This window comes from Lutra lutra, chromosome X (genome assembly GCF_902655055.1).
Source record: "Lutra lutra chromosome X, mLutLut1.2, whole genome shotgun sequence".
Classification (NCBI taxonomy): domain Eukaryota; kingdom Metazoa; phylum Chordata; class Mammalia; order Carnivora; family Mustelidae; genus Lutra; species Lutra lutra.
This window is the reverse complement of record NC_062296.1, coordinates 43,494,761-43,513,871: the sequence shown is the minus strand read 5'-3', so window position 1 is coordinate 43,513,871 and position 19,111 is coordinate 43,494,761. Positions and strand designations below refer to the sequence as shown.

The following is a 19,111-nucleotide window of genomic DNA, read 5'->3' as shown; positions in this document are numbered from 1 at the left end:
TTCTACCTGGCTAAAGGTGAATACTTGTGCTTTGGGATCATCATGGGTCACCCTGGGATCCGGCAGCTCCTTGCATTTAACCTATCACCAAGTGACACACACATGTGGGGGGGGGTTATGGGGGGTGGCTTGGACCCTGGTATTATTGATGCCTCTGTTTGTAGCCACCAGGCTCAGACCACTTGCTGGGACCATCCCAAGATGACGGAGTTATACCAAACCCTGGGTAAGAATTCGGGGTTCCTGTGTAGGGTGGAGATCTATACAGCTGCCATTTCCCTATAAGAACAGAAGGGAATTCCATTCAGCAAGCAGGCGGGGGTGGAAGTGAGTGCCTTTTCATTTCTCCAGCAGCCTTCCTTCCTTTCCCCTCTGTAGCCCCCTTCAACTGGAGGCTCTACATTCCTCCCGGACCATTTTACTATCACATTAGGGAATTTTGCTCAGAGATGTGAATCAGATCTGCTTTGAAAGACACTGTCCAGACTATGATTAGTGTGACTTTCGTGCACCTTAGTGTTGGCTATTAAGAGAGAGTCACCATTAGGTTGCAGATATTATCCGTGTTGATGCATGTGAATATGGTTCATTCATTCTCCCTGCTGTAGAGTGTTCCATTATATGTATACACCACAGTTTCTTCATCCAGTCTACTGTTGATAGACTTTTGAGTTGTTTATCATTTGCAACTCATTAAGGACAGTGCTGCTAAGGAGCTCTTGTTCACGCGTTCTGTGCATGTTTTTCAGTCTACAGGTCTAACAGCATTTCAGTGCATTGTAAATAGACTAGGAAATTTGAAAGCCCAACAGATCCTTAGCAAGAGTCATATTTACTAGTAATTTGTTATGTTTTTACTCTATCAAATCGAGCAAGATATTGCTTCCTGAAATGTTTGATTCAGTTATTTATACATGCACACATGGGTATAATATTGGACCATGATGTCCAATGAATGCATGTCTTACCATGCATCTTGGTCAATAAATGTTTGAAAATCACTGCTCTAGGATACACAGCCAGCTGGGCTGTAGGCTACGTGAATGTTCAATTTTACTATGTAATGCCAAGTTGTTTTCTGAGGTGATTGTATCAGTTTACACTTCCACCAGCCTTACTCATTTATCCATGTCTTTTTTGACACCTGCTACTATTAGACTTTTATTTTGTGCCAAGCTGGTGGGTGTGATTTGGTATCTTGTTGTGGTTTTAATTTGCATTTCCTTGATCTGAGTGTGGCTCTTTCCATTCTTTGCAGCCGATCTGAACAACATTAAATTCTCAGCTTACCGCACTGCCATGAAGCTACGTAGAGTCCAGAAAGCACTGCGTTGTAAGTTTCCCATTGCACATCTCCGTGCCCTTCACCCCACCCCCACTCTTCCTCATCTGTTTGGCTGTTTTCCAGTTTTATCCTGTCTCAGCCCCAGGGTGCTGACTGACTTGGTGGGAATTCTCCAAAGGCTGAGAGATGCTGGCTGTGGGTACCTGCTTTTTCCAGGCACCTTCCATTATCCCCAGACCCCAGACTTGTTTCCAAAGTAATCCATGATCATCATCATCCTTGTCCTTTCTGTGCCCAACATGGAGAGTCAAGCAACTGTTTTGTGACAGAAAGTATCCTAGCCCAAGCTTTGGAGCCATCTTGCCCTCTTGGAGTTACTGAACATGGCAGAGCTATTGAAGCAAGTGCCAGTCATTACTGGGAAACGTGGTTGTAGATAAAATGTGCTCTCTGGCCTTTCCCAGGGACACAATCCGTTCAATATTCCTAGCCCAGGCATGTCTGGCTAGGCTGATTCCAGCTTTGGGGGTAATGAGAAAGTCTTCCTGAGGTCTGTCACCTTTACCCGGGCATATCTGAGCCTTCATAACTGGTATCTCGATCCTCAGAACAAGGTTCACAGACAAACCTATTTGCTAGTGAAATGTGTGTGAAGGCAGAGAAACTTAAAATGGGATTTGGCCCCTTAGGAGTTAATATAGCAAAGGAGGTGAATTTCCTCACATCCTACCATCTTCTTGAAACTGATGTCAGGCTGGTGACTAGAACAAAGCCTTGTGCTAGATTTAGGGTATATTTTGATTAGAAGAAATTGTATCCCAAAATTTTAAAGGAAAAAAAAAACTATATGTATATAAAAAATAAGGTTAAATACAATGAAGGGATAAAATATGACTATAACAATGAAAATTTTAAAAGATTTAAAAAATGCATTGATAAGATAAAATAGTTAAAAACATTAAAATAGGAAAGAGGAAAAATTTTAAAAATAGAATAAGAAAAATACAAAATTTTAAAAATTTAACTTTGAAAGACTAAAGGATCATGGGGAAAAAAGCATGAATTCTATTTGAAACTGATGTCAAAGAACATAGGAGTATATACACATTTTGGGTTAATTTAGGGAGCCTTTTGCTGCCATCCCCCTCTTTGGGATAAGGGTCTTGGTGAAGGGCAATCTTGTATCTACTTACAAATGGTGGGTCTGGAGATCGAGTCAAATTTGGTGATGCTGGTGTGTTAACTTCTTGATTAGACTTGGAAGTTCTGCTCTTGGCTATCCTTTCCCCATTTCTTTTCCTCCCCAGTGGACCTGGTAACTTTAACCACAGCCCTGGAGATTTTCAATGAGCATGATCTGCAGGCCAGTGAGCATGTCATGGACGTGGTAGAGGTCATTCACTGCCTCACTGCCTTATATGAACGGCTAGAGGAGGAAAGAGGCATCCTGGTCAACGTGCCACTCTGTGTGGACATGAGCCTCAACTGGCTCCTCAATGTTTTTGATAGGTAAGGGCTGCTATCCCTGGAAGCCTCCAAGATGGAATCCAATGGGACCATTGGAGGTGGGCATGGTGAGAAGGGGTTGTTCCCGCAGTGGACTTGGACTTAGCTTAGCGTGGGACATGGTTGGCACAGAGCCCTAGTGGGATCAGCTCTGTGAGGGAAATTAATGCCAAGACATTAAAGACATTAAGACTTGTTCTGTGTATTCGTGTTCTCAGTCTCTTCTCTTTAACCTAGTGGTCGCAGTGGAAAGATGCGGGCATTGTCTTTCAAGACTGGCATTGCATGCCTGTGTGGCACGGAAGTGAAGGAAAAATTACAGTGTGAGTTTACCTCCACAGTCTGGAGTGGAGTGGGGCAGAGGGAGAGGTGTAGTGGCTGGAGGAAGGGTGGAAATAAGCAGAAGGTAGGTCTTAGGACTCAGCAGAACATGACTCAGGCTACATTATAATGGTGGTCCAGGCTATTGCAAAGAATGCATGACAGCTGAAGGCTAAGATGGGTATAAGGCCTGCTGTTACTTCCAGTGTCACTCCAAGGGGGTTGGCTTCATCTGATCCAATGTAATTACTTGACCAAGTTCTGAGTGGGCATACTGGGGTATCCAAGAGCCCGACTTTCTGGTGCCCTTCCCTTGTGGCCTATTGGGCTTAACCCTCTCCCAGTCTGAAGGTCAATTGTCACACATTCTACTGGAGACTTCCCATGTGATTTCATGGGTGGGCACACTAATCCCCATCAGGATTATTATTGGGAGGTAAATAGTATATATGTCTGCAGTTTGTAACCTCTTTGGTTTCTAGTACTTTTCTTCTTTCCCTCCATCCCCCGTCTTCACTACAGCATTTTGTGCTTTTCTGTGCTAAGTGCGGTAAGCACAAGGTTCTATTAGACATGATCCTTGCCTCAAGTTGTTGACAGTCCAGAGGAGGAGATGGAAGTCCACAGAAAGCATTATCAAAAGGGCTAATTAGTATAATCTGAGTGGCAAAGGGTATGTGCTATATCAGATCACAGAAGAGAGATGACAGGGGTCTGGGAAAGCTTTGCGGGGAAGGAGACAAAGCAAAGCAAATTCATAGCAATGACATTATTGATTTCTCCCAACATTCCTCTGAGAAAGACTGGACAGTGATTATTTCTCCTGGATTTACAAGCAAGGAAACTGCAGCAGAGAGAGGTTTCTGACTTACTCAAGGTCCTCCAAGCTAGTCAGTCATGGATCCAGAACTAAAACTCAGGCTATCTGCCTTCTACTTCAGAGTATTTTCTAAGCCATACATCATGTATGAGACAGACAAGAACCTTTGAAGGAGCTTTTCTAAGGTTGGGATCAGGCAGGAGTAGTTCTCACAGGGCAGATATAGCCCATATTCAAATATAAATACCATAGTCTATTCCACAATCACTTAGAGGTAATTCTTAGATGATCATCTCCTCTTTGGGGATTATTCATGCCAGTGTTTCTTTCCATTTGTGTGGAGAATTGAGAGTTTACTGCAGTGTCAGGCTCCATGAGCTACACAAACAGGAGGGGACTCATGTTCAGGCACCCTTAAGCCCCACACCCCTCCATCTTGCTTCTTGAGAATCTGTTTTCCCAGCAGGGTCATATCTGTGTCTGGCATAGGTCTCAAATGCACCCTGCTCTCTGTCTATATCTCTCCCTCTGTTTATGATGTTCTCTCTCTCCCTCTCTCTCTCTCTCTCTGCATCTGTCTCTCCTTTTCTCTCTGAACTCAGAGAATCCTCATTTTAGAACTCATGGGTCTTCTAGGAGGTCAGGGAGGGACCTTTAAGTATTCCAGTTTTGAAAGTCATTAGCTAAGTCAATGTGCTCTTTTCCTGTCTTTCTTTTCTGCTCCTTCTCCTTACACCATTCTCTTGCCATTCCTGCTTCGGGGTTGGCCATGACTTATGGTACGGCCAACAGACCTCTTCAGCCAAGTAGCCAACTCAGGCAGCCAGTGTGACCAGCGCCACCTCGGTGTCCTGCTCCATGAGGCCATTCAGGTGCCCCGTCAGCTGGGGGAAGTGGCAGCCTTTGGGGGCAGCAATGTGGAGCCCAGTGTCCGTAGTTGCTTCCGTTTTGTGAGTATGGAACTGGGGAGGGTTGATGAGAGGGAGGGTAGAAAGTAGGGAGGGAGAACTAAGAGCGAGGCTTCTGATATGAGATGAACTACTCAAATGTAAAGGAGTTTGTTCAGATGGAACAACAAAGCAGAGGGTTCTCTGGACTTTTAAGGTCAGAGTCCTGCTTATGGGGGGTTGCTAGCTCAATTAGGACAAGGCAGAAGGTGGACACCTCTGTAGAAAAGGCCATGGGCTAACCCAGGTCTTGCTGGTTCTCCTGCCCCTCTGTGGGCTGCCATTGTGGGGACAAGGGCCTCAGTCATTGTCATTGGGTTTCTTGTTTCCCTAGAGCACTGGGAAGCCAGTCATTGAAGCTTCACAGTTCCTAGAGTGGGTCAACTTGGAGCCCCAATCCATGGTGTGGCTGGCTGTTCTGCATCGGGTCACCATTGCTGAGCAAGTGAAGCATCAGACCAAATGCTCTATCTGTAGGCAGTGCCCCATCAAGGGCTTCAGGTAGGGAAGGCAACACCTGTGGACTGATAATAATAAAGAGGCCACGTTACATATAGAATCATAGATTATGAAACAACGTATTCCATAATATAATTACAGCTCATCGATGACACACCATTCTATATTGTTGTAATCCTTTCCACTGCAGAATGTTTGACATCTTAAAAAATCGGAAATGGTGAAATACTTCTTTTGTTTTCATCTGTCTTATGAAGTATTCCAGACCTACAAAAAGATGTACAGAAAAGTGAAAGGGGGAGGGATGGGGAAACAGCACTGAGAGGGAAGTCATTTGTTAATTGTGTCCCAGGGAATGTTAAGTAGACTGGAAGCCCTGGCATCCTGACATATAAGAAGAACACCTCTATACAAATGGTATGCTGGCAAATGGTTCACAGCGGACTCCCCAGAAAGCAAGACAAACAAACAGAAACCCAAACAGAAAATCTAATTTTTAGTATTTGCTAAATTCCATGGCATAAATCCTCCCACTGTGGCTGATGTCTAGCTACCCATAAGAGGTTGAGAAAAGATGCATGGTTGTATATTAGTTTTTTTAAAAGACTTTATTTATTTGTCAGAGAGAGAGAGAGAGAGAATGTGAGTACAAGGAGAGGGAGTGGGAGAGGGAGAAGCAGACTCCCTGCTGAGCAATGAGCCTGACGTGGGGCTCAATCCCAGCACCCTGGAATCATGATGTGAGCTGAAGGCAAATGTTTAACTGACTGAGCCACCCAGATGCCCCTGGTTGTATACTATTGACAACATTTCCACATTGCAGATATGCTAGTGCTAGACTGAACCTCAAGAGTGTAGATAATAGAAAAATAATCAGGAGAAAAATAATCAGGATGTGATGAGTTCTGAGTATTTGCTAACTCTGGGGTATTTGTTACACCGGGGTATGCACCCACCAACAAGCTGAAGAAAGAAAGTGTGATCACAATACATTTAAAGTTTCCCTAGTTATATTCCCCTCCTCCTCCCACTACCCTGAATTTGGCTTTCATCATAAAATGCTCAAGTTTTCAACTTTTGAAAGCATGAAAGCATTCTCTTTACAAGCTGATTTTTATAAGCAAATGAGGCATGCAGGTGGTGTGTTACTTGCCCAAGTTCACACAGTTGGTGAGTGTAGATCCGGGACTAGATTTTGGATCCTCTGACTTCTCTAAGTCTAGGCATTTCACCTTTCTGTACTACTCGGTCTGAGCAGTTCAGCCAGGCTTTGGACCTGGATCTGAAGGGCTAGTCAATATTCAGTAATAATAGGATTATTATTATATTTATTAATTATTATTATTTTTTTTAGACAGAGAGAGAACATGAGCAGTGGTGGGGGACAGGCAGAGGGAGAGGGAGAGAGAGAATCCTTAAGCAGGCCCTACGCCCAGAGTCAGCCTGACACAGGGCTCAATCTCACAACCCCAAGATCCTGACCTGAGCTAAAATCGAAAGTCAGACACTTAACCGACTGAGCCACCCAGGCACCCTGAGTTGTTATTATAAACAAGTTTTGGAAATAACTTAGCCAACTTTCCCAGGGCTGGTAGAATAAGATCCTTCATCCTGGAAGTGTAACTTTTCCAACGTAGGTGGTGATACCTGTGAGACAGGACCCTTCAGAGACTTCTTCTTTTAGAAAGCTATTTGAGGGGTGCCTGGGTGGCTCAGTTGGTTAAGCGTCTGCTTTTGGCTCAGGTCATGATCTCGGGGTCCTGGAATCGAGCCCCACATCAGGGTCCCTGCTCAGTGGAAAGCCTATTTCTCCCTCTCCCTCTGCCCCACCCCCTGCTTGTGCTGGCTCTCTCTCTCTCTTTCTCAAATAAATAAATATAATCTTTTTTTTAGAAAAAGCTATTTGATATCATGAGCTCTTTACCCCTGCCCACTACCTCCTTTTTGAAAAAAGATGGTAAGGCAGTGCTGTTTCCCACACTTCCTGGGACTCTGAGCATGTAGATTTCATGGAGGCTTATGGTCTTTAGAATACAGCTAGTCATCTAGTGAGGACGCAGCCACTGTTATGTGTGGGAGGTTGAGCCCATTATGACACCATGCCTTGCCTACTTCTAAAGTGTGTGCATATATCTGGAAGTTAGGGAAATGGGGAGGTCACTAGGGTACGTTGGATTCTCTGTCCTAACCACCTCTCATCTCTCCAAGGTACCGGAGTCTGAAACAATTTAACGTGGACATCTGCCAGACATGCTTCTTGACAGGAAGGGCCAGCAAAGGCAACAAGCTTCACTACCCCATCATGGAGTATTACACCCCGGTACGGAGCCTCTGGGCGGAGCAGGAGGGGGAGGCAGCAATCAGGTTCTAGGTCCTTGATCCACTTGGCGAAGCATGGGCTAAATATATTCCGCTCTCCTTTGAGGAACATTCTCCCAACAGTCCTGGTGATTCACCAGTTTGGGGGATTCCTGGCTATAGCATCCCAGGACACTCATGGCCATTTAAATAGCATTTACTATTTTCATGCTGAGCAAAGTCTCGGGAAAAAATAGAGAGAGCAAGGCAGTTCCAGGCAACTGGCCTTCCTTCCATTGCTTACCTGCCTAGCTAGCTTCCTGCATTGTTCCCATTACCTGGTCTTTACCTGCTACTTTGTCATTTCTTCCATCCCTGCTCATCAATTCCAAAGTTTGTGCTCAAATCAATTACTTAGTCTCTTGGAGGTTTAAAAAAAAAAAAGAGTATATTCTTTACCCGGGTCCCCAAATTCCACTTGGTTTTCATTGGAAACTGCGCCCTTCATAGCCACCTGAGCCCAGGTTGGTCAGCATTCCTGACTCCACACACAGAATTTCTTCTCTGCTATGTTCTGGACCCATAGCTCCAAAGTTAGCTCCCTGAGTGGGCTCTACTCCCCAAACTCTTTTATCCCTTTCTGCCCCACAGATGCTCTCAAAGTCCCCATCTTTCAACATGGTTTCCCATAATCCATCTCTCCACATCGTCATCTCTTTTCCAGAGTCTGTTATCACAGGAACGTGTGTGACCCAGTGGGAGCAGGGGGCTTGTCCTTTATTTTTATTTTATTATCATTTCAAAATAAACATACAGAGAAACCTAGCTTGAGATGGCAGACTGATAATCCTCTACCTCCTCCTCATCTTCTACACCCCCAGGAATTATATCAAGATATTTTAGAAATTAACAAATTTATACTTACTATAAAAGATTCAAATTCTGTAGAGGTGTATAAAGTCGAAAATGAAAGTCCCCCTCTCTCAGCCTCACCCCCAACTCTCCAGTCTAACTTCTCAGAGGCAACCGGTGTTCGCAGTTTGGCAGTATATCCTTTTCGGCCTTTCTCTGGGAGTGGGGTGTGGTAGGCCTGAGTAAGAGTAGATGACCCATCATGTTCCCTGCTCTAGGGGGGCCTCCCCACTTCCCCAGCATCCCAAAGCCATTGGGATGAGTCCCTCTGCCCTATATCCCCCTAGACCACATCCAGCGAGAACATGAGGGACTTTGCCACAACCTTAAAGAACAAATTCCGCTCAAAGCATTATTTCAGCAAACACCCTCAGCGAGGTTATTTGCCTGTGCAGTCGGTACTGGAGGCTGATTACAGTGAGACGTGAGTACCAGGGGCTGGGGGGGTGGGTGGCTGGGGGCCCTGCCGAGCTGGGATGGGATGCCCTGTGTAGAGGCCAAGCCCCCTGGATGGGCTAGAGGGGTGTTCAAAGCAAACCCGACTAGCAACAGAGAAAGTCAGCTTGGGCCTGACTAGGGAGCTGGCCTGAGAAATAGATTAGAATCCAGTCTCTGTGTCCAGTTCCCATCAACTCTTACCCATCTGCCTAGTTCAGTGTTGGGGGTGGTGCTCAGAGAGGGTGGTGACAAGGAAACAGACAGCTCCGCTGCCCATTCCTTGGTCCTCTGAGTCCACGGCTTTCTTCTAGGCTGGCTTCTTCCCCGATGTTGCCACATGCTGACACACACTCCCGCATTGAGCATTTTGCCAGCAGGTACTGCCAGGTTTGGGGGAGGGAGATTTTAAAGAGTCTAAGGGGGAGGGGGTCTTCAGTGAGGGCAAAGAGAATGGAGTCAAGACCAGGGGGGTGTGCATGGTGGGATATGTGGCAGCCAGCGAGGCCCCACACTCAGGGGTGGTTGGGGCAGCCCCTGAAGCTGATGATCCTGCTGTGGGATTTGAGTCCTTGAGATGAAAGCAGGCCCCACATCCTGCGTTCCTTTCTTTTCCTGCCCTTCTTCTCAGGCTTGCTGAGATGGAAAGTCAGAATTGTTCCTTCTTTAATGACAGCCTGTCCCCAGATGACAGCATGTAAGTATTCACAGCTGCTTATTTGCCAGGAATAGTTCTCCTTTGGATCCCTCTTCTACTGTTTGGGAAGGATGTATCCTCAAGGGGAAGGACGTGTGGTTGTTAGGATCCTTGAGGCCCCAAGGAAGGAAGGCTGCTTTCTGGGCACAGTGTTTAGTAATAGAAGCCCTCTATCCACTGAGCTGCCATCTGCCCAGGTCCCTTCCTCTTGCAAGAGCCTGTCCTTCCATGCCTAACTCTGAAGGCAGAAGAATGTGCCCTCATCTAAAGTTGCAGAAATGAGCCATTATCTTCTGCTCAAAGCCCTGTCCAGTGCCACACCCCAGGGAGACACTGCGGACTGGACTGAAGTGTGACCAGAGAGATTCCCTGGTGCTATAGCTCAGAGAAGGGACCCTTATCCCTAGAGAGGTCTCTGGCAAGCTTAGAGGGCTTAGGAGCTACTGCCCAATGGCTCAAGCTGGCCCTGATGGGAACTTAGGCAGTGAGTACCCTCAGGGGGTGAGGAAGCTAAGGATGAAGCAGTCAGGGAACAGCACAGACTGGGAAGTGACTGGCTCATTGCTTAGGTAGAACCCAGAAGCCCCAGCATCCTGAAAACACTCACTCCTCTACCCTCAACCATGACCTCTGCCACCTTTAAACACTTTCATCCCTCTTAAACCTGAATATATAGACTTTCCCTCTCTCTGTGACTTAGAAGTGAATCTTCCAGCCTATGTCTCCTGAGGCCTGAGCTGGGAGCTGAGAAGTCATGCCCTGAGATGTTTTTTGGTTCACTGCCTAGCCACCTCCTTTTCTCTCCCCACACCCACACAGAGATGAGGACCAATACCTGCTGCGGCACTCCAGCCCCATTACAGACCGGGAGCTTGGCCTTGGACAGCAGACCCCAGGCAGCATGGCCACAGAAAGCAAGGGGGAGCTAGAGAAGATCCTGGCACACTTGGAGGATGAGAACCGGTGGGTGTGGTGATGGCACAGATCTGTGTGGGTTGGAGAGTCAGTTTAATTTTGAGTCTTGACACTTCCACATCCCACCTGTGTGGCCTTGAACAAGCGACTTCTATTTGGTGATCCTCCATTTCCTCATACACAGATTAAGAATGATGGTAATAGGGTCCCTAGGATCCTACCTCCTAGCATCACTTGTGAATTTCAAATGAACTCAGGCATATAAATGGGCTAGCCAGTACCTGGCTTATTGTAAAGGTTCAATAAATGCTAGCTATTCTAATCATTATTTGAATCCTTTCAACCCAACCCAAATATTTTCAAGTACCCAGTAGATGCAAGTAGAGAGTGCAAACACAGAGAATACAGAAGAGAGAATGCATGTCTCTGCCCTCGAGGAACTTTCAGTGTTGGAAATGGAAAGAGGTACTTATCACTCACTGAAAGTAATAAAACAAGAGAAGGATGACATTGCATGGAGTATTTGAGGACTGCAAGGGAAAAGGTGAAGATTACAAGGATGACATTAATCTCCACAAAGTATAGGTGTTAGTAGGGGCCTGTGTCAAAGGGTCCAAGCCACTTTGGGGGCATTTGCTAGAACCCAAAGTATTGCTCAGACCAGTGCGTCTCAAACATTAACATGCATACAAGTCACTTAGGAAGCTGGGTAAAATGCAGATTTTGATTCACAGGTCTGGCATGGGGCCTGAGTTCTCCATTTTTAGCCAGTTCCCAAGGGATGCCCATGCTGCTGGCCCCCAGACTATCTGGAGTGGCAAGTCCTTAGAACAGGGCTGGTCTGCCAAGTGTTCGCTACCGGTTCAAGACAAGATAAATACAGATGTAGAATGTCAGCTTCTAGAAACTTGTATAGCAACTTGACATTGCCATGTCTTCCAGGCACCTAATTAATGGACTTTTCATGGAATCAGGTATAGATCCATTGGAGCGCTGTTGAACTTGTGTGCCAAGTTATGAATGATGTGAGCTGTGTACTAGCCATAGCCATAGACATTTGGACCTCTTATTGGTCCACAGTGATTGAACCCCCACCTACAGATAGTTTGAGAAACACTGCGTTGGATCAGCAGTGGGTCGACCCAGGGAAGCACTGGGGAGAGAGCGATTCTGTTGCAAATCAAACACAATGTTCCGCAAAGTAGACCATCTCTTTGGAATCTGTTTCTTGATGACTCAACAGGGGTGTTCAAAAGGGGGCCAAAGAGGAGGGTAAGTGGAGAGAAGAGGCAAGATGGGTGATCTCTTGTTTGGCTTCCACTGGAATCTAAAAATCTAAAAATGGAGTAGGTGAGTCAGTGGCCCTAATGCCTCACTTATTTGCACACTGTGTTTCTGCCCAATTTGAAGGTCAGAATTAATCCCCAAAGCAGCACATCAAAGCCCTGAGACATTTGTTAGATGAAATGTCAGTTCTCTGCTCTGAGGCCCAAGGATGGCAAAGGAAATGACATGCATGCTGGAGAAGAATGGATGTGGTCATTCACAACTGAACACAGCTGGGGTGGGGATGGGGCTGGGTCAGCAAAGGGGCCGCTCAGCAGCGCTCAGTATAAGGGGACATCTTGGAGATGGACAGTCAGTACTTTGTCAGGGCCCTAGGTCATGGCTCCTCTCTCCTCGGCAGGATTCTCCAGGGAGAGCTGAAGCGCTTGAAGTGGCAGCACGAGGAGGCTGCTGAGGCCCCGACCCTGGCTGAGGGCTCTGCAGAGGTAGCACAGGACCCCCGCAATGAGGAGCTGCTGGCTGAGGCCCGGATCCTCCGGCAGCACAAAAGCCGCCTGGAGACACGCATGCAGATCCTAGAGGATCACAATAAGCAACTGGAGTCCCAGCTGCAGCGCTTAAGGGAACTGCTCCTGCAGGTGAGCCTGGGTGGGGTCGGGGGTAGGGAATAGAGATGCCCATCCCCCCACCAATTCCAGAGACGTGGGGAGCTGGGGGTGGTGCCGCAAGCAGAGGAACAGTTGGTTCCTCCTTGGCGAAGGCTATTGGATGACTTTCTGAAGAGAACTGGGCTGACTACTGACTGACTGATTGCCGATGATTAGGGAAGGCGGGGGAAGGAAGAGGCTGGTGTGCACTTTGCCAGGTCTGAGCGCTCACTTCCCCACAACCCACTGGAATCTGGTATCAAGGGAACAAAGCCCAAATAATCATCCAAAACCTTGATTTCGCTGCTGTGATGTTTGCTGGAGAGGAGAAGGTTTGGATGTGCTGGGTGAGAGAAAGATGTTGGCCAGGAAGGGAGCTCTTTGTTCCTATTTGTTGCTTTCCTCTTGGAGAGCTCATATATGTGACCTAATGTAGCTCTAGAGTCAGACAGCCCTGGGTATGAATGTGGCTCAGCCAATTTGTGACTGCCAGTTGTTAGGAAAGTTACTTGGCCTCACTTACCCCCAGTTCCCTCATCTGTAAAACGGGGATAATAACTTCCCAACTTCATGGAATTGCAAATGAAAATGAGATAATGTATTTAAAGAATTTAGCATGATGCTAGGATTGTAGTGAATACTTTGTAAACGTTACCTATTACAGATGACCCTTGAACAACACAGGTTTGGACTGCGTGGGTCCAGTTATATGCAGATTTTTAAAAGATTTTATTTATTTGAGAGAGAGAGAGCGCATGTACACACACACACATGCACGCCTGTGTGTGAGGGGGGAGGGGCAGGGACAGAGGGAGAAGCAGACTCCCCACGGAGCAGGAGCCCAATGTGGGGATGTGGGGCTGGATCCCAGGACCCAAGGATCGTGACCTGAGCCAAAGGCAGATGCTTCACTGACTGAGCCACCCAGGTGCCCCTATATGTGCATTTTTTACTGTAGAGTACTGTAAATGCATTTTCCCTTCCTTATGATTTTCTTTTTTTTTTTAATAGAGGGAAAGAGAGGGAGAGGGGCAGACAGAGAGGGAGAGAGAGTCTTAAGAGGGAGCCCAACTTGGTGCCCGATCTTAAAACCCCGAGATCATGACCTGAACCGAAACCAAGAGTCAGACACTCAACCATCTGAGCACCCAGACACCCTCTTATGATTTTCTTAATAACATTTTCTTTTCTCTAGCTGACTTTATTGTAAGAATCTAGCATATAATGCATACAAACTATATGTTTGTTTAGTGTTTATGTTATCAGTAAGGCTTATGTTATTAGTAAAGTTTTGGGGGAGTCAAAATTATATGTGGATTTTTGACTGCACAGAGGGGGAGGTCAGTACCCCTAACCCCTACATTTTTCAAGGGCCAACTGTATTATCACTATATGTGCCAAGTAATACCACCCCATGCCTCTCCCCTGGACCTTCCAAGGGATAGCCTCTAGATGAATTCCTAGAGATCTTAACATATATAATATCATGAACTGAGGATCAGGTATGTAACTCTATTTTCAGGGAGAGCCGAGTTCTAACTAGTTTCCTTATAGCTGAGATGACAGCAAGAGACCTTTAGGTACAGCATCATCCTTTTAAGAACTGGGAGCCTTTGACCTATGTTGTTGAAGGAAGAAGGTAACTGGTAACTGAATATTCCAAGAAGTTTCTTCAAAGGGGAAGCCACTGTTTGGGACACTACCAGAAACTTCTTCAAGTCCCAGGGCAAAGGAATGGGCACGAGGTCTCTAAAACCACTTCTAAGCTCAGGAGTCTGTTAAAGTAAGGTCAGAAAAGCAAAGCCACTCAAGTCATGCCTTCCCTCTTGCTAGCCACCCACCGAATCAGATGGCAATGGCTCTGCAGGTTCGTCCCTAGCTTCCTCTCCACAGCAGTCAGAAAGCAGTCACCCCCAGGAGAAGGGACAGACCACTCCAGATACTGAGGCTGCAGGTAAGTTCCCTGGGCCCCGCCCATCCCCTTCCTCCATGGCTTCATCCTGTCCCAGATCTGCCCAAGGTCCTGCCAGGGCTGGGACTGGTTTCCCCTCCTGGCTCTGAGTTTAGCATCATGGATCATGGGCTTACTGACCAATGCATTTGTTTGCTTATTCCACGTGTGTATACTGAGCACCTCCTATGTGCTAGGCGTTGTGCTGAGAAGACTCAAATGCTGTAGGGTTGTCCTTCAGTGGGCAGCCTCCCACCTCAGCCCCTTGGCCTCAGCAGGGACTCTCTAGTTCTCTCCACAAATCTCTCTTTTCCAACTTAGATGACGTGGGGTCAAAGAGCCAAGATGTCAGCCTGTGCTTGGAGGACATCATGGAGAAGCTCCGCCATGCCTTCCCCAGCGTGCGAAGTTCTGACGTGACTGCCAACACCTTGTTGGCCTCTTGAGGGAGCCAGATCCCCATCCTATAATCCATAGTCCTCTCCGGTTCTGGTCCAAGTCTTCCTTCAGCCTTCACCCAACCCTTCCGGCCCACATTCCTCAGCCAGAGTTATCTGAGCTCTGGGTAGGAGCAGGGATCTGCTCATATGTGAGGTGGATGCTTCAGGGCTGGAAGAGGGAGAGGCATGGTTCCTCCAACTCTAGAAATGTGCTCTTTAATCCTCAAGTTTGAGACCAATCCCTTACATATGTTTCTGTTGCATCCATGCAAGTGGCACTTGAAGGCCATTCAGATGGGGAGCAGAGAAGCTGTCTTGCAGAGCTAAGCAGTGCCCATTAGCCACTTTCCCTTCTCCATAGCATTATGGACATAAGGAAGCCTCACGACCCCAGGGTTCCAGCATTATGAATCTCCAGGGGTTAGCCCTCCTCTCTTCCCAACTCAGGGAGGCAGAAGGGTATCCCCAAGACACCTCCCCAAAAAAATGTCCCTGAAAATGTTCGGGCAGCATGTGACATATAACTTTAGTTTGACGGCATCTCTCTGGCCATCCTGATGCTACCTAGATGTTGTTTCCCCTCCGAATATCTTCAGTTCCTTCTGCCTCAGGCCCTGGCTGACGTTCCTCAAGGGTTGGGGGTGGGGGAAGAGTTCATTCAGATTCTTACTTACACTGTACTTTGGGAACATTAAAGACATACTTATGAGCTTAGTGTTTCCCCCAATCCTCCTCCTTCCTGAAGGCCTCAGCCTCCTGAAACACCAGCTGAGTAGCTCTGGGAATCCAACTGAAGCCACCCTTAGCTCTTCTGGGTCTGTCCTTAGAGCCCTGGAGTAGGGGCAGCAGCTTGCTAGGCAAGGGGGTCTTGCTCTCCTTGGGTGAGGAAAGGGAAGCCACTCACTAGCCTGGAGGAGTGTGACTGCCCCACACCCTTGCAGGCAGGGACCCTTCTTTCTTTCAGGTAGAATCAGCGGAGGTGGCTGATTGTCCCTGGCCAATCATAAGGCAGATGCAAGTGGCGACCTGAAACAGGGGTCCCTTCCTAGGAGCTGCTGGCTGCAAATCAGGAAGCTGGCCACTTTCCACCCAAACAATAGCAAGGCCTTCCTTTGCATAAAACTGTTCTTTCTAATTCTGGAAGCTGAACCCGATCCTCCAAGTAAACTAACTCTTCTTAGGCTACAGATACCATAATCCCTTTATCAAGAAACTCATTCAGAGTAGATAGCAGGGGATGGGGGTGGGTGGGGGAGTGGGCTTGGGAAATTTGCACAGAGTCAGAGCCCACTTAGGCAGCTTTCTACAAAAGGAGCTTTATAACCTAGAGCCCTGCAATTTACTTAATTTGCCTAGGTTTATATACATACATATCTATCCTGCAGATCTACTGTACATCAGTACCCCCTGGCCTCACTCACATTAAATTCTAAAGCTCTTAAAGGATTAATGTTCTGCCTTGCTCTTTGTTAGCCCCAGCCTCTGGCTGGACAGAGAGATGCATCCTGGCTGCTCCCCTAGGATGTCTCTCCAGTCATGTTTGGGGTGAGCTGTCCTCAAGACCAAAGCCACAGAAGCCTGTGGCCACAGTGGAATCTAACAGGAAGAGTCACTCTGTTCTCTTCACTCCTTCCAAATCTTGTTCCCTTGAAACCTGGGCCTTGGATGACTTTTCCTGGGTTTCCCCTAAACAATGGTTCAGTTGCCAAGATAGAGCCATCTACTCATCCCACGCAGACAAGAAGGAACAGATGGGCTCTTGTTGGCCTTTGCAAGGCTACAACCCAGAGAACACCCTCCAGCCCCTTCTAGTTCCTAAGTCTGGCTCAGGGTCTTAAAGAAAGCAGTGGCTGCCACCAAGGTCAGGAGGGTGTGAGGTAGTTGGGATGCTCTGTTATAATCAAGTAGTGGGCCAGTGGTTAGAACTGTTGGGAAGTTAGATTTATCTGCTGCAGGGGAAGGGGGGCATCAGCTTGGGTCCAGAAGCCTAGGATTGCTTCATTTCTAGAATGGCCAGGGAGCACTAAGCCATAGGTCTGGGGTATCAGACCTAACCAGATGTCTGCCTTAGTGCTCATAAAGACTCTGGATGGGAGGACTGGGTATCTGTATGTATGGGAACAGGTAGTAGGCAGACATCAGACACAGAGCATGGGCATCTGTCCAAGGCAGGGGTAGGGGAGGATGGGGGTGGAGGGAGGTTATATTTGTAGGGGCCTAGTTTGTGGGCAAGAAAGGGATAGAAGAAGTTTGCTATAGGCCAGAGAGCTCAGGGTGTTTGAGGTATATCCTGCCTAAGCCTTAGGAGGGCAGATGTTATGAAACAATCTTTTACCAGGGAAGTTCTAGAAAACCCTTTCCATAACCCCCACTCACCCAAGAGATCTTGGGCTGCTGAGGGCCTGTGGCAACTGCAGTGGGCTAGGCATGGTAGGGAAGATGTAGATCTTGCTATGTAGGATTTGTGCTGTAGGTGGACTGAAGCAGCAGAGTAAGAGTTGAATTCTCACTAATGGGGCCGCTGACACTTTGTGTGTGGTCCTGTGTGTACCAGAGGTGAGTATGTCACTCAAGGGTCCAGTGACAGTCACTGCAGCATTGTGTGGGCCATTTGCCCATGGTGAGGTAAAGGGATCCTTGGGCGCCATGAATCCAAATGAGGGTGAGATTTATTGAGATGTGTTGCATGTTGTGAGGCATCTGTCATGTAGTGTGTCTCCTGGAGGTATTTTTTGTGATGCTGCATTAATTTAGGGCCTTGTGCAGGAGGAGGAATAGAGGGAGTTTCCAGGGAGGCAGCCTAAAGAAAACCTCTGACTTGTGAGATCAGCATCAGTATGAAGGAATGTGAGTGTTTGGGGTGGTTGCCAAGTAGTATCAGGGAACAGTTAGGTTTGAGAGATGATTGACTCTCGACCGAATCTGACAGAGGCCAAAATGCCATTCTGAGGGGGCTCTGCTCCGAGTGAGAGCAGAGTAGGGTCATGTTGACTGGGAACTTGTCAGAAAAGGCTGACTGGCAGAACATCAAGCTGTCTGTTGTATGGTTCCCTGAGGAGGGCCCTACCAGGCAAGACACATGCCTTTTCCTCCAGGATGGCAAGGCTGAGATCAAGGTTCTCAAGTGCCCATTTCCTTCAAGGCCCAAACTTTGGAAATACATCCCTGTAGAGAAACCTGTTTTGAGTTTCTTGGGCTCCAGGAACTGGGCTGGCAGGCCATGGTAATGAGACACCCTGAGGTCAGGCAGAGACCCGTGCTGGGAGATCTTTTTCCCTCCAGGTTCATTTTCAGGAATACCTGTGCTGCCCGAGGGGTGTGTTTGGGACCTGGGCTCCACGTCCAGCTTCATGCCAGAACATTCCTTGAGCATGCATTCTCAATGGCTGACTTGTGTCCTCTGACACCGTTTCAAGCCAAGATTCTCATTAAGGTCCTTTGACATGGGTGACAGCTTGTCAGGAAAGTAAGCTGCCTTAAGATAAACGGTCCTGGGGGAGACACTGGGGGTCCTACCCTAGGGTTGTGGAGACTTAGCTGCTCAGCAGGGCAGCTCTATCTCTAGGCCTCTCTGCCAAAATCTGGCCCTGGGAACAAAGGAATACTTAAGATCCTTACTCTTTTAACACCACTGGCTGTGGGAGAAGGAAAGGTTCAAGGCCAGGGCTCAGCTCCCAGCCTCCATCTCCTCCCACAGCTGCTGCATTTGGGGGGGGGGACCTGCTGAATATCCTTGCTGTCCCCAGGGCAGTATTGAGGCCAGAGAGGAGCCCTGCCCTGCTGCTTGCTGGCTGCAAGAACTGGTCTTGGGAATGGAAGCTGGGGAAAGGATCCAGGGGAGGGGGAGGTGGCAAGGGTGGCACACGAGTCTAGAAAAGTTTGGGACAAAGGGGCAGAGCTGGGAACAAACTGGTTAATTTTTATTGCCACTCACCGTGGTGCTTTTCCTTTCTCCCTGGAATTCTGCTTTGAAACGAATAAATTTGTATTTGTTTACTTTGGTTCTTCTGGTTATACTCTGACTCTGGTATTCCACATCCTTCCCTTATTTGGGTGTGGGAAGGGAGGGTGGGCCAAGAAGCCACAGGGATACTACAAAACATAGGCTACCAGATGAGTTCAACACCTGCTGAACCAAAAAAGAAGAAGGAGAAGGAGAAAGGAAGGGAGGGAGGAATGAACAGAAAAAAG

The 19,111-nt window shown here is 47.5% G+C and overlaps 1 protein-coding gene across 4 annotated transcripts in view; it reads left to right on the top strand.

The window, feature by feature from the left end:
• Nucleotides 1–18,880, top strand: part of DRP2 (dystrophin related protein 2) — a 44,994-nt gene extending 26,114 nt beyond the window's left edge. For 3 of the 4 annotated variants that reach the window (XM_047716132.1, XM_047716130.1, XM_047716133.1), the window contains 14 exons: nt 165–226; nt 1,259–1,333; nt 2,593–2,794; nt 3,029–3,114; nt 4,725–4,882; nt 5,214–5,380; nt 7,547–7,658; nt 8,836–8,972; nt 9,298–9,363; nt 9,615–9,680; nt 10,500–10,643; nt 12,283–12,520; nt 14,363–14,483; nt 14,802–18,880. In XM_047716132.1, the coding sequence (XP_047572088.1) occupies nt 165–226; nt 1,259–1,333; nt 2,593–2,794; nt 3,029–3,114; nt 4,725–4,882; nt 5,214–5,380; nt 7,547–7,658; nt 8,836–8,972; nt 9,298–9,363; nt 9,615–9,680; nt 10,500–10,643; nt 12,283–12,520; nt 14,363–14,483; nt 14,802–14,926 (1,759 nt within the window). In that variant the 3' untranslated portion in view covers nt 14,927–18,880. Of the gene's footprint in view, nt 1–164; nt 227–1,258; nt 1,334–2,592; nt 2,795–3,028; nt 3,115–4,724; nt 4,883–5,213; nt 5,381–7,546; nt 7,659–8,835; nt 8,977–9,297; nt 9,364–9,614; nt 9,681–10,499; nt 10,644–12,282; nt 12,521–14,362; nt 14,484–14,801 lie in introns of those variants that run through there. The other variant, XM_047716134.1, reaches the window with a different exon arrangement.
• The last annotated feature ends 231 nt before the right edge of the window (nt 18,881–19,111 follow it).